Here is a 15645-nt window from a genome sequence, read left to right as displayed (position 1 = left end):
TTTAAACCGTGTTTAAACTGTAAATTTTAACGGTGAATAAAATGTTTTTTTATTGTTTTACATTGTTTTTTTTAATTTTTGGTTTTCTATGTCTCGAATTTGCCCGTACTCAGGGAAAAGCGCCATCTAGGATTTAACTTCACTTCCCCCTCACCTCCACGTACACATAGGATCTCGTAATAGCGCCATCTAGGATTCAACTCTTCCCATAAACACGCATAGGAATGCGTAAGCGCCATCTAGGATTCAATCATACCAATTTGGATTTAAAACCGCCAATAAATTGATTTGGATTCGTTGTCAATAATTTGATTTGGATTTAACGGAAAAATTTTGAATTTTCCCGCCAAAAATTTGAAATTTGAATTTTAACCGCCACTTCCGGTCGCCATCTTGGATTACGTCACTTCCGGTCACCATCTTGGATTACGTCACTTCCGGTCGCCATCTTGGATTACGTCACTTCCGGTATGACGTCATCCCCCCTCCTCCCCTCACTCCACTGTGGTACCATAGTGACAACATGTAGAGAGAAAACGAACGACACAAAAGTATCAGGTGATTATCGATAGCCTACTACGGTACACACGGTTGACAAACAGTGTTAGGCCTCTGCCGGTTGGTGCGTACTGGGAATAAATATACTGGTTGGTCAGTTGGTTCGGTTGTGAAGTGTGGAAGCTAAGAAAGCCTACCGAGGCCTATTATATAGTAGCCAATACCATTTTTTAAGTACGAAGTTGTTATGCGTACGTTGCTGTACGGTGATATCGACAGGTTAACCGAACGTGAGTTCCCTAAAAACGCCGTACGTAAGTTCCCTAAAAACGTTGTATGTGAGTTCCTTTAATCTGCAAACGCGCATGCGTAAAAGAATAGAGTTTGGGTTAGGTGAGGCTAGGCTATTCGTAAATCAAATTTCATCCACCCTGCAGTTACGTTCTGTGGCACCGTGGGTAAATCACTGGACTACAACTGGATTTTTTTTCGTTTGGTTTCGAATCCCAATATTGCAAGTCTGAGCGTCAACGTACTCACATACGGCCAACCTGTAGAAATCATCGTACAGTCACGCACAGGTAACGACAGCATTTTAAGTATTAAGTGAGTACGACAAGCCTACCATGCCTATGTACTACAAACACAACTTTTTCCCTCTCGTCGGCCCTACAGTGATTTTACTATAACTGGTGCAATTATAACATGCATAGGATTTGGTCAGGACTAGCCTAAAGTCTAATTCAGTCTTTGTACTAATTCACTCGATAGGTCTATTTTTAAAACAATACAGTGAAGTATTCACACGCAGAAAGGCTAATTGATTTGAGCCATGTGATTAAATTTGACCAGGCCTTCTCTGACCTGCTGACATTAATAGTCAAACCAAAACGTTCATATGGTCACGGCTTGTATACCAGAAATCATTGGAGGCCTGTACATTTTGCTGTTCGTAGGTTTGGTATACCGATTTCTCCATACTTGACTGATAAGTGCTGCTGTACGCATTATACAATTGTTCCAATGGGAATAGGGCCTATTTATTGGGCTTATTATTTCCTGCTTTAGAATACTGAAATAAGCCCAACGTTTATTCAAATATCTAACATCGGTGAAAGTTTGATTACTGTATACATGTACTGTGGGTATGATGCTGATTCCAACGTCAAACGCATGAAGTTAGATGGCCAAGGACAGTCAACACCAAGATATCTCTCTTCGACCGATGTTGCACCATAGAAGATCTGATTCTTTCAACTCAAGGAAAGTGATTCAACACGATCGACATAACACTGGAATAGGTTTGCAGTAACTAACGGTTCATTTCATTTAGTCCCATGTACTTTTTTAGCCAAATTTGGATTTGATTGTAATTGAAACTCTGGAACTGTTAACAAAAGACAAGTTGAAAAAACACAAGTTATGTTTGATTCTCATGTTCAAATTTAATTCAAATTCAAATTTATTTTATTACATCATATTTACAAAGCATATCATTGGTTCATACAGTAATACAAATTAGGACAGAACAAATATAATTACAGAATTTCCAAAAAGGCAATGAATTTCTATAACTAAATGAACATTATTTTTCTAATAACTCGGATCAAGAGTGACTCTCCCGTTTATTAGGAAACACACGCAACTAGTGGAATAGGTTTGATTTACACACATGTTGCAGGTATCAATTGTTTATCACTATAGAATTTGTAATCCATAAAAGCCAAAATCAACATCAGCCGAAAACCCAGACCAGATCAATTCATAATTTATTGATTGAATCTACACTACAATATATGTATTTATTCAAATATTTCAATAAAAACATTAACTTCTTAAATCTATTCTAAATCATAGTACGTTCTTATCTGTAAATTCACTCAATCTATCGACTCAGCAGGTGCTTAAGATGAGTTCTTAATAGGACAGATCCATTTTTGAGCATGGTGATAATACAGTATCATGATGTTTGAATGCCAAAATAAATGCCTGGTCAAATAAATTAATATTTGTGATTGTACGTCCGCGTATGTTCGGTTTCAAAGCTGAATCATATTTGACGTTTACACAGTGGTTGCATATTAGGTTCGAATCTGTCAATGCATTTTATTCTATGTATCGATATTTCAATTTACTACAATTCCCATCATTCTGAATGGCTTTAGAAAAAAACCCGTTATCGCTGCTTGGCAGCTATATTTATGATATTAATGCGAATTATATATAGCCAGTGCTAAATCCAACTAAATATAAGCGTGCTTATGCCGGGTTTGGAACTAGTTGTAGAATTTAGCATTGCCCATTACTATTTCGGATTAATGACTTCACAATATCTTAGCTCTTCAATAAAATTTCGTTCCTGTTTAACTTTCTTTTCCCTTTATTACATTTAATTCTTGGTCGAGCTCTTAAAAGCATCGAACTTTGACACATATCAGGGATGGGATGCAATATTCTGAAAATTTCACATTTTCCATTTTCCACTTTTCTCACATTTCTACGCACAAAAAGACATGGATATTTCATATTTGTCTATACCTAAAACATAATTTATTCACAGAGAATAAATACTATAGTGATCTGACGAAAGATGAAAACCGACAAGTTTCCTGATAGCTAACAATTCATTCGACAATATTCTAATAGTCATTTTCAGGAATAATGAGATGTTGTCCTCATTATAACCATTGATAAAACACTCTGTTGTAAAGATGATATAAAATCCCTGCACACTTAGAATAAAAAGAGTCTGAAATGTTTCCTTGAGCTAGTGTAGTTTATTCAACGTTTCGACTATGTCCTAATTGTCATCGTCAGGAATACTGAGTTAACAAAATGATGTGACATTTATATACGCCATCAAGAACAGAGAGACAAATAAAGTAATTTATTATAAGAGTGACGGCACAATTCTTGATGGCTTGTATATATCAACATTTTGTTTATTATTTATCGTCGCAACACGGAAAAGTGTTTCTTTAATGGTTTTTCTTCACACTTACCTACGATTCCTTCATTTTTCTACGAGATTAAACGCAAGAAATACCAGTTAAACGTTTTTAAGAGACATTGTAACAATTTTGACCCGTGGATTCAGTAAAACCATATACGACCAGGTGATGCGATGAGCTGTAGGTCGTCCGTTGCAAAATTTAGTTATTTTTCGATACATTTTGAACATGATTTTCAAACTCCCGAATGCCTGCATTATCACAGCACCACCGAATATACAATACTTCCATTCTTCTACTAGGATATCAGTTTAGTATCATCACAGCTAACGTTGATGACCGGACTACGTCACAGCTGAGAGAAGAGCGTCTGCTACTGAGACGAAGTGAAATGGGATATGGAAGTTCGGTTCTTCGTGAGACCCGTAGTATCCTTCATCCTTTTTTATCTCCTCCGCCCGTTCACAACCTTGGAACATCGATCTATCATGGCGGATATGAGCAGCCGTGCTTAGGGAGCTCTCCGTCGTAAATCTATTATCTGGTCAGTTTGCATCTATCTATAACGTCTAGATTCAACCATTTATATCAAGATAATAAATATGAGTGGATTAACAAGGGACATGTCCATTCAATTTGGATTACAGGAGTTAGCAAGTGAAAGAAAATTATCTCACCAGCAAGTTTTCGAGGCGATGAGGCACAAAATGGATGTAAGTTTAATTTACTCTGTTCAAATAACAGCAAAAGACTGTGATAACAACAGCGAATTTGGAAAGTAAAAAGACTCTGAAATTATCGGGATTAGATATTAATAGAGTGTCTATTAACTTCATCGACGTTGATGGAAATTATATGACCGATAAGGTAGTGGATGCTCCGATAGAAATGGACGATAAAGGAACAAGTAACTAACTTCACCGAGGTAACTTATAGACAAGCACAAATTGAAAGATCCTAGAGACGCAAACAAACGTTTAATGATGACCTGGTGACATAGACTCAATATGTATTTATGGCAAAATATTACATTTTTGACGTAAATAAGTCATCATTTTAGTAGAACGCGTGGATGAATTTATCCAAATGACTCGACGATTTTCTGGCCGGGTTGTAAAATCGTAAGTTTTTCTTGAAGCACTCGGCGGCAGTCTTGTCGCATTGGCACAGTACCATATCACATCTGTTATTTCTTGATTCTAGTAAAAAATATGATATACATATATTTTTAATTATCGAATTGATAAACACATTCACAGAGTACTGTTACGACTTAAAGCGTTCTCAATATTTTCCAGGTAATACTTCATTCGACGTCACGACATCATCATTACTTAGTCATCTCGACGTTTAGACTTAACTCAAAACAATCTTCACAAAAACAAAATGCTCTAAATATGGAATTAATCATAAGATCTCGTGAGCTTAATTACAAACGCCGAATAATCTATTAGCTCAACGACACAATGCACTTTTTGACGTGTCGAATTTCATATCATCTGCTTCGCCCTTTCATTGGCGATATCATTTGGGTTGTGACGATGTAATCCGATAGATATCGGCGATGTCCCCTGACACGTGACACTTGACCTATTAACCTAATTTCCCCTAGATGATAAACTAGCCACCTGGCTGCTAAAACGTCATCAGTATGCTTTACGGATGTCTTACAGTCGTTGCAATGCTCTATCTCATAGAAAGTGCTTACAATGTTTTCTATTATTATCAAACTACTAATTTATGTAAACAAAGACGTGAACTAAAATTGACATCGAGATCTAAGTCACTGGTTACCTTGATGTTCAAGCTTTGTGTACCAAACATTTTATCGTCGTTTAAAGCTCTTACAACTAGCATCATAACCGATACTAGTTTGATGAGTCTTTCTTCATCAAAAAACCGTATGAATTCATTTTGAAATCAAAATCAACATAAACACAGATTTATTGCTCGTGGATTATTCAAATAGTACCCAGCGAAAGGGTTCAGGCTGCTTTTATTTTCAATGTTGGATTTTGTACCATCTTTGCAACACGGTCTCAGATTGTGTTGTCAATGTTCTCCTCAAAAGTACCGTGTAAACGTCGGTACTTATCTTATATTGAATTTGAGTAAAGTACGTAAATTCAAAACGCTAAGTGCAACATTCGGGTTTAAGTGATCGGCACTATCGACGTTAAGATATCTGTGGTTGGATATACGTACCGCAAATGATCGCGCCATTTTGCATTTTCCACGCGTATCTATTCAGATAAACTGAAGTAAACAGAATGTCCCAAAAACTCTTGCTTTTACATTCGTTGTTGCTAATACGACCGTAACAATCATCGTGCACTTTACAGCACCTTTAGAAAAATAGCACGGGATTTAAAGCTCGAATTTCATGTGATAAATTTGACCTGTCAATAAAATGATATTAATGTATTGAATAAAACAAACCCACAATTAATGAGATGCTTTGGTACTTTTACCAGTTAACAACTTAAAACCTAATAAAGAGAATGTCGGTTCCATAACCAAACCTAACAACTTGAGACCAGTCTTAACTCATTCAGGTTCTACTAGATTCTAACAGCATTAGGCCAGTGGAATTATGCTTTGGTTCTATAACCGTTTACAACACAGGACCTGTAAAATCTAAGTTGGTTCTGATCTAAGGATATTGGATATTGAGTTTTCAAGTTAAGTAAAAAGGTCAACAACAATAATTAACTCCGGTTAAACATTGAAGATTGTCTATTGCATAGTTATAGATTGAAATACACGTATTTGTCTCTTGCATTGCAATGGCTTTAAATGCATAGAAATTTGGGGTAGGTTTATTGCAAGGTATTGTTATCGCATATAGCTGTTGGGTGCTAAATACCTGTCAATCTGATCAAGGACACGCCCACTACCTCCCTTCCCGCAATAGTTGCCGTATTCGTTGAAATCTGATACCGGTCTTTTTGTCAATTCTTTCATCATATGGCCAAACTGGTCCAAGCTTCTTTCCTCAACGCTGATAGAAATTACGGTATCTGTAATAGAAGTTCCAGTAAATGCATCACTGCATTATAACCTGTGCAATGTTATTCAGTTTTCGATCGTATTCATATAAACGAACATTCGATAAAACTCGTGAGTGGCAAACGGGATGGAGTCCTGCTTGCGGCTAACAGTGCACGGGCAATACTTTAAAGACTGCGGTCCCGTGAGGTTTAAACAACAACGATGGAATAGGTTGAAAATCTGCGTAAACGAAGCTCCAAAAGACGTGCGGTAAAGCAAAACATGAGAAGACTTACCAAATTTCCACAATAAACACAACAAACAAATGTAAAAGAAACGATAGAATAGTCCTATGAAATTCCTGTAAAATAAAAAGTAACTTTCAACTATAGTTACTTCCTGAAAGTAATGAAGAAATCTACAAGAACATTGCACGAAAGTTTTTAGTATTATTATTGCAAATAAAATTTTGGTGATTTGATTAACCTATTGGAGTATATGTTACTATCCAAAAGGACCTCCTGTAAAACTCACATTTTTATACGTCAGTCTCGGAGCACACGATAACTGCAACTGCCAGAACTAAACTACTGATAAAACTACAATCAAAATTCTAATATAATCTAAACCTATTTAAAAGCGGATTTGAATAGAAATTTTATTCAAAATACGTGCAGTAATCTGTCGATTCATGGGATTTTGTAATTTCATATGCATTGAAAATGTATCCACCATATCTTTGAATAATCAACCTATCATACAAATAAATTCATTGTTTGCAATACACTGTGTGAGCATAGTATATGAAAGTTAACCTCTGTCATTAACCTCAGACGACATTCGGGATATGAGATATAACATACGAGATATTAGATGCAACATACGATATACGACTTATTTACAGTACGGGGGTCCGCCCGCTAGCGCCACCTCAGTGTATGTTTTTCAACACTTCTGCATACAAAACGTGCACAGGCAGTGGCGTATATTATATAAACATAAACTATGAATATCAACATGCGAAAAACGTTTAAAACGAAATGATTTTAAATTATCTTAATTTGTACGTAGTGTGTTTTTATCTTATGTATGCATATATTATGAATATGACCGCAGAGTTTTAAAAAAAGTCCGACACAGGGAATTTGTTTAGTGTACATAACATACTATGAATTTCAACGAATGAATTGAAAAATGGGTATGAATTAAAAATACTAACATAACATTAATATATTGAATGAATTATTCATTAGATATAAGAATGGAGTTCCACTGTATCACTCCCAGATCCTGGCATTATAAGAGTCCAGCTGACGTTTGTTTATCGCGATGTTTTTTTTGCGACGGGTGCAAACGCACCATAACAGCAAAGTTCTGGAGTTCCGCTAATTCCCTGTCTAGAAACATTTTACTTGATATTTCCATGGATCTCTTATCTTTATAAATGTAAGAGGTGTTGTGTTATGCTGTAGAATTATTTATGTGGTTCCTGTAGTTTTGTCAATCAGTTTCAAAACTGACCATGATAATTGATGAGAATGATCTTAAATTGGATTCTCCGGTTATAAAAGTTATTCAGCCGTTGGCCCGTTTTCATGAAAGATGTCAGAACAGAAAGATAACCAAAAAGCCCTCAGAATACACGGGATGTATATAAATTGAACACATTTTCAGGGGAAGACCACAGACTATGGCTGTCTACTATGGCTGTGCCGTCATGTCTTGTTTTTAGTTTCAATTTGCAGCAATCGCACCTACCCATATTATAGAAAGACAGTGCCGCATACTGCCATGACTGTTAGATACGAAAACTGGCTAGTCTCGACCTCAACGGCTGGTCTAGTGGACTCATCAGTCTGCCGCGGTAGCTCGATAGGGTGATATTTAGCTAGGGATTTCAAGCCTACAATTGAGAGAGAGCGCTGCTGAGTTCTACTGCATATGGAAAGACCAGACGACGTACGGGTTCCCGGGTTGTTTGGGATTCAAGAACTCAGGGGTATTTGATACAATTGTAAATTGTGTTAAACAGCGGAGGAGGGGCACAAGAGGGCCGGTCTACTGAGGAACTAGGCGGTGAACAGTAGCCATACAGGCAGTGAGTTACCGGAACCCGCGCCCCTGAACACCTGGTCGTTTTCAGACCAAGGATGACAAGAACTAGCACAAAGAACTTTGGTACTTTTTTAGTTTTGTGATTTTAATGAAAAACTTCGTCGCCCGCAGGTCGAGAGAGAACAACCGGCGAGGCTAGTCCAGGGTGTTCACATTGTGTCCAGGGTGTTCACATTGTATCCATTATCCAAAAGATATCTGGTTTGAATAAAAGGTTGACTATGTTGGTTTTCTTATAATTGACGATGACCACGCGTCACAGTTAAACGATTTATATGCAGTAATTATTTAAAGAAAAAACATACACTGAGGTGGCGCTAGCGGACGGACACCCGTACTGTTAATAAGTCGTATGTCGTATCTCATATGTTGCATCTCATATCTCGAATGTCGTCTGAGGTCTTCCATAGTGTACGGTGTGAACACGATAGCTGACACTAGATGTGTGCTTGTGCGCTCACTGAAGGGAAATGGCTCATGTTACAAGGGAGAAAAGCATTTAGTTGCTATGACTGAAATGTATGGAGGGACTAATTATGGAATGGTTAGCACAGGTCCGGAGGGAGTAAAATGAAGATAATGTCTCAGGAAAATGAGGAATGTAGGAAATAAGAACATTTGTTTTAGGTTTTGGCTTTGGAGTACGTGAAGAGAGAGAGAGAGAGAGAGAGGGAGGGAGGGAGGGAGGGAGGGAGGGAGAGAGGGAGAGAGGGAGAGAGGGAGAGAGGGAGAGAGGGAGAGAGGGAGAGAGGGAGAGAGGGAGAGAGGGAGAGAGGGAGAGAGGGAGAGAGGGAGAGAGGGAGAGAGGGAGAGAGGGAGAGAGGGAGAGAGGGAGAGAGGGAGAGAGGGAGAGAGGGAGAGAGGGAGAGAGGGAGAGAGGGAGAGAGGGAGAGAGGGAGAGAGGGAGAGAGGGAGAGAGGGAGAGAGGGAGAGAGGGGGAGAGGGGGAGAGGGGGAGAGGGGGAGAGGGGGAGAGGGGGAGAGGGGGAGAGGGGGAGAGGGAGAGAGGGAGAGAGGGAGAGAGGGAGAGAGGGAGAGAGGGAGAGAGGGAGAGAGGGAGAGAGGGAGAGAGGGAGAGAGGGAGAGAGGGAGAGAGGGAGAGAGGGAGAGAGGGAGAGAGGGAGAGAGGGAGAGAGGGAGAGAGGGAGAGAGGGAGAGAGGGAGAGAGGGAGAGAGGGAGAGAGGGAGAGAGGGAGAGAGGGAGAGAGGGAGAGAGAGAGAGAGAGAGAGAGAGAGAGAGAGAGAGAGAGAGAGAGAGAGAGAGAGAGAGAGAGAGAGGAAAAGTGAGAGTAATGAAGAGATATAGTAGTAAATGCAAATAAAGAAAAGGAACCATGATCGTACATAGTCGTCGAATAAACACTATCATCCGTGTACTCAGTAGATAAATGAAGAAATTATTCCACCTCATGATGGCTGTTAGTCAACAGCCGAAACGTTGTGGTTTCAAAATAACAAATTCTATCAGTATAATTTAATTCGAAGTGTGGGATTTCTTCATTTATGACCGTACATGAAGTAACTGTTGGTATTTCATATATTACATCATGACATCTAGCGAGCCAAGTCATAACAATTCGTAGCCAATTTCGCAAGACGTGTGTGAACCCACACTCAGATTTTAGACCGGACATGGTGCGGACCCATTTAGACCGGTCTAACTAATTGTCGTGCAAACAAAAAGGCTGGATACCGGGTAATATGTATTTAAATACCCCCAAAATCATAGTCTTTCCCTAAAAATGATGCACAAAATTAGGCAGCCCCCAATATAAACCCAAACCAGTCAACGGTCCACGCTGGTTGGTCGTAAAATCATATTGTCAAATTACTCACTTTGTCCGCGCGATGTCCACCAATGCTTTAGTCACGTCAGTAGTGCACAGGCTTTGTTATTTTATAACGACAAAGTACTTCGAAATACCAAGTGCTCATCGTTTGCTTTTCAATGCATGATGTTTGTTTTGGCAACGAATATTTCAGTAATTCGAAAATTAATTCCAACAACTGGTTAAAAATGAAACAACGTGGTATTTGATCGAAAATTCCTGCTTATTTGATGAAATATGACGAATGCTACATAATGAGAGAAACCGTACATATCACTGCCAGTGTTCATGATTCATTATCATACATTTTATCGGTTCGAAGAATGAGAACCTAAGCTTTCGTCAAGTTGCAGTCATGAAGTCACGTGACAGGATCGGAAGATTTTTTTTTCAGTTGGCGTGATACGACTCAATGAAATAGGTCCACAGACCACTTCAAAAGTAATGAACAAAATATTAGAAACATTTTGGATCCGATTTACACCAAATAAACCTTCAAAGCAAGGTATTTCGCATCGGATATTGTACCGAAAATTCCAGATTGATACATAGCATAGTTTTTCAAGTAAGCGCATTTTTAGTGTAAACCAATTATGGTGATTGAGAGGCAGGCATTTTATTGATGACGTCAGATGTAAACAATAGCATTACGACGTGCGCAATGCAAACGGCAAACAAATTGAATTTTTCTAAGCAAACTTCTCTATTGATTTTTAATTTCCTTTTTCATAATTTGCCTTTCTTTTATGTAATTTATATCTTATACATCACACTTTTCTTCTTCGAACCTCAGGACTTTGAAGTCCTCTTGTTTTAATTATTTTTATTTATTCCAAAAGGGCAGGTTCATCACCCTTAATTAAATAGATGGAGAACACTGAGATTACTTGATTGGAATTTTCCTTTCAAGATGTCCTATAGTCTGTAGTGAATAATGTATAAATGCAGCATCTTTAATGTAATGGTGTTTTTTTAGGTTCTTACTAAAGGGCATTTCTACCAAACAAGCAATATTCAATAAGTCGAGAAAATACACATATCTCGTAAACGAAAGCTTGACGAGTAGCTGCTGTGAGTTCTGATTGGAATATTCTATGGTGACCACTTAAAATTATCTGAATTAAGTGTCATTAAACTGGTGGTTGTACCGGGCACAATTCCCATTACCTGAAGCTTAAGAAGAATGTCTACAGAAGAAATCAGCTAGTTTCCCCAAACGACTTATCAGCTAGAGTGGAACTCTGGAAAACTAGAGGAGCTACATTCTACTGCACTATGGATTTACGTCTGGATCGGAGCGGTGGTTGTGGATGTTTTTGTCTGGATTCCGTCACCTGTTCCACTTAAGAGTCCGGGAACTAATATTTCTGCTCAATAAATATTCATCGTCAATCGATTAGCCCAAGTGGTGGTCCTATTGATTTTCTCCAATTTCCAGTCGCTAGTAGCAATGCATGGTGAACACAACGTTAGTGATGAGTGTTACATACAAATCCCCAGCCACATAAGACAGGCAGTGATAGACATGACATGTATTCAAAATAGCAACATATTTTATGATTCAGATTTTATTTGATTTTATTACATGTATGTGACATTGCTGCATTCCGTGGTCAGTTTGAATTGAAACAACTATATGTCTTAATTAGTGAATTCATTATTATACCATTTTAGTTTCGCTGAGGATGGGGTTTAAATTATCCCGAAACTGTTAAAATCTAACCTTTCATATTAACTGCGGGGCCTTACTTAGCAATAAAACAGAGTATTTTGCAGAAACTCTAAATATGCTTACGATAATGACATGAGTGATACATTTTAAAAGTCGAGAAAAGTTTCTCAGTTGTCATTATTTAGTTGTCCTCTTTAACACACGGAAATTCGTTTGATTGAAAATAATTCATCCGCCGAAATTGTGCTTGTAATAAAAATCACAAATCAACACGCATCACTTGAATTATATACGTAGATGGAATTTGGTAAATAATTTTATGCAGAGTTAAAAGACCAACATCAAACAATAAACCGTTGCAAACAATTTAAGCTAAATTTTCAATATAAGTCACCTGTTTCATCCTCAGATTCCAATGTCCACAATTAATTGCTCGATGAATACTCAGCGTGAATCGACGAGGAAATTTGCTATTCATATCGAGTGATTCGGTTTTTCTATAATCAGTAGCACAGGGAGCCTAACACCATATGCAGAAAAACACTGATATGTTTACTTAATCCCAGCATCAGTCACTGTTGCTGTAGGCTATTCGAATCGATTAAGGTAAATATTATCTTTCACCTGATGATTTTATGGTCCACCTGATCAGATGACCTGCAGCAGTTGGATTCTAAGTGGATGGCTTACTAAATATTATAGAGAGTAGTAGACATCAGCGACATAAAAATGAATTATTTATCACCACCCATAATACGTATAATACTGAAACAGTTTATTTGTTGAAACATACACTTGGATTTACACTTAAAATATCTCAAGGGAACCGTTATTATTATAATTAGGGTTTTCTGTTACTTCACAGAAAACCCTATCAATATTCGCGTGATTACTATTAGGGTTTCTGCTGCCTTCGCAGAAACCCTATTGTTATTGTACTGATTAATATTAGGGTTTGTTTTGTTTCTTCACAGAAAACCCTATTGACATTCGCATAATTATTATTACGGTTTTCTGTTACATCACAGAAAACCCTATTGAGATTCGCGTGTTTATTAGTGTTTATGCTGCCTTCGCAGAAACCCTATTGTATTCCTGCTGGTTATTATTATTATTAGGGTTTCTGCTGCCTCGGCAGAAACCCTATTGGATTCCTGCTGATTATTATTTTAACATATTTTCCACTAAGTTTCGTCACATAAATATCATCTTCTATTAGATTTGACCACTAACAACTTTGAAACGAAATGTTAAACTCTGATAATAATATAACAGTCTCTTGCTGCGCGCAGGTTCTATGGATGTACTGTGCTTCCTATTTTAAACTTGAAGTTACTTAAAGATAACACCGGTGGAAATAGCAATCATCAATCATGGCGCGCACACTGGCGCGAATCTGAAATTTTTAGACGTCATTTCATAAATAAATAAAGAAGGAAGGCTCCGAGAATATCCAAATCACAGGTTACTGTGAATAACCGGAGTTCGACCATTCACAAGTTAAAAATGTACTTCCTTGTTTGTGAAGTAAGTTTATTCATACTGTTATTAAAAGTAGTCCCTTTTAAACATTCTATAATAGTATAGTTTTGTTCGTGGATATCAATACTTCGAAAAATCAACAGCCGTTTATTTATTCATTGTACCGGTACGCGTTTTCTTAATTGAATTGAATTGGTCCGGTCCAAAAGGCGGGTCATACTAGTTAGCGTCAGAAAATGTCAGCGTCGGTGATACCTTGTTATCGTCGATATTAAATGGTCTAAAGTCAGTTTATACATCACATACATTACAAATTGGAGGTCCCTTGTACATGTACATCACATCGTGACGCAGCGGCGATGGTAATGTCATAGAAGAACAAAGTCAGTTGAAAATGCCTACCCACTGCACCGATAAAGAATGATTGCTAGCCAGAGACCAGTGACAGTTAGTAATGGGGAGTGCTGGTACCGTTCGTGATTATGTTTTTATAATGGTTATTGGACATCAATTTCATATGTGAATTGTAGTCCCCATCTGATCGCTTGACTTATCAGACTGACTTGTCACTCCTCTACTTATAGTAATACTAGGCCTTCCCTCCTGCATAGTTTACCCTATAGGCCAAATTTGTGCTTTGGGCCAAATTCGGTTTTCTTATCTGGTCGACTTTTTTCGGAACCAATAATAACCGAATATGCGCTGAAACTGTCACTAGCGAATGGTAAAAACACCGTAGCTCCGTTCTTCTCGATGTTATTTCCCCCAAAATCTGGCACATTAGTACTTTGCGCGTAGTAGCACATGTGGGTCAACATATCCATGTTGTGAGTTGACCCCTAGGTGGCACTCTTTCAAAAAACGGAATGTCACGAACTGATTTCGTGTGAAATCTTTGCTCGTTTCCCTGAACGACATTCTATCCAGAAAGGCAGAAACCCGTTATCGCTGCTTGCTGCTATATTCATTATTATTATTAGGGTTTCTGCTGCTTTCGCAGGAACCCTATTGTAATTCTGTTGATTATTATTAGGGTTTCTGCTGCCTTCGCAGAAGCCCTATTGTATTCCTGCTGATTATTATTATTATTGTTAAATAAAAAGCTTTTTTTTAAAATCAATGGATAAAGGAAATGAACTAAATGAAGATATAATTCATAACCAATTATAAATACAATTTAAAAAGTTCATCAAAGAGCTGCTGCTTATGGAAGTCATATAAAATCGAGTTATCCTAAATTGTATGAAAGTCAATATGTTTCTTTTAGAGGTGAAGATGTAGTAAATGAATTCTGTAATAAAATAGTTGAAATAGAAAATGATTTTGCAAAATTATTGAACAAAAATAAAAGAATAGTTATGACAAAAGAAGATGAAATTGATTTTAATTATCCAACTCATTGTTGTTACTGTGAAAAACGTTTTTATTCATTTGTTAAACAAGTTAGAGATCACGATCATTTAAATTCAAAATATTGTGGAGCTGCTCATGAAGCTTGGAATTTTCAAGCTAAGAAAGTTAATTTCGCACCAATATTATTTCATAATTTATCAGGCTATGATACCCATCTATTTATTAAACAATTATCAGGAAAATTGGGCGCAATTAATCAAGAAATAGAAGAATTTAATGCTATGAATGAAGCAAATGTAAGAATATATGATTTTAAACTATTAGCTAAGACATCTGAAAATTATATTTCATTTCAATTTGGTTGCATTAGGTTTTTAGATTCTTATAGATTTCTAGCAAGTTCATTAGATAATTTAGCAAAAAGTTTAGTTGATAATGATTTTATACTAACTCGATATTATTATCCAAATGAACAAGATTTAAAATTATCGAGATATAAAGGCGCAATTCCTTATTCATTTTATAAAACACATGATGATTTTTATGTAACAGAATTATTAAAGGAACAATTTTATGATCATTTAAAAGAGGAGTATGTGAAAGATGAAGTGTTTCATAGAACATTGAATATTTGGAATCATTTTAAGATAAAAAATCATGGTGATTTAGTAGATTTATTTTTAAAATCAGATTGTATGATAAAATTTAGAGAAGTTAATTTAAATCATTTTAATGTTGATCCCTGTTATTGTTAT

The 15645-nt window shown here is 37.1% G+C and overlaps 1 protein-coding gene across 1 annotated transcript; it reads right to left on the bottom strand.

Moving 5' to 3' along the window:
- Nucleotides 1-4473: 4473 nt before the first annotated feature.
- Nucleotides 4474-6426, bottom strand: LOC141910249 (phospholipase A2 SSD387-like). The gene is made up of 3 exons (XM_074800982.1): nucleotides 6316-6426; nucleotides 5655-5794; nucleotides 4474-4648 (listed from the first exon to the last, which is right to left on the bottom strand). The coding sequence occupies exons 1-3, from the start codon at nucleotides 6414-6416 to the stop codon at nucleotides 4506-4508; spliced, it is 384 nt and encodes a 127-aa protein (XP_074657083.1). The 5' UTR covers nucleotides 6417-6426; the 3' UTR covers nucleotides 4474-4505.
- Nucleotides 6427-15645: the final 9219 nt, after the last annotated feature.

Source organism: Tubulanus polymorphus, chromosome 8 (assembly GCF_964204645.1).
Source record: "Tubulanus polymorphus chromosome 8, tnTubPoly1.2, whole genome shotgun sequence".
NCBI lineage: Eukaryota > Metazoa > Nemertea > Palaeonemertea > Tubulaniformes > Tubulanidae > Tubulanus > Tubulanus polymorphus.
Note: the sequence above shows the minus strand (reverse complement) of the source record. Positions and strands in the feature narration are given on the sequence as shown.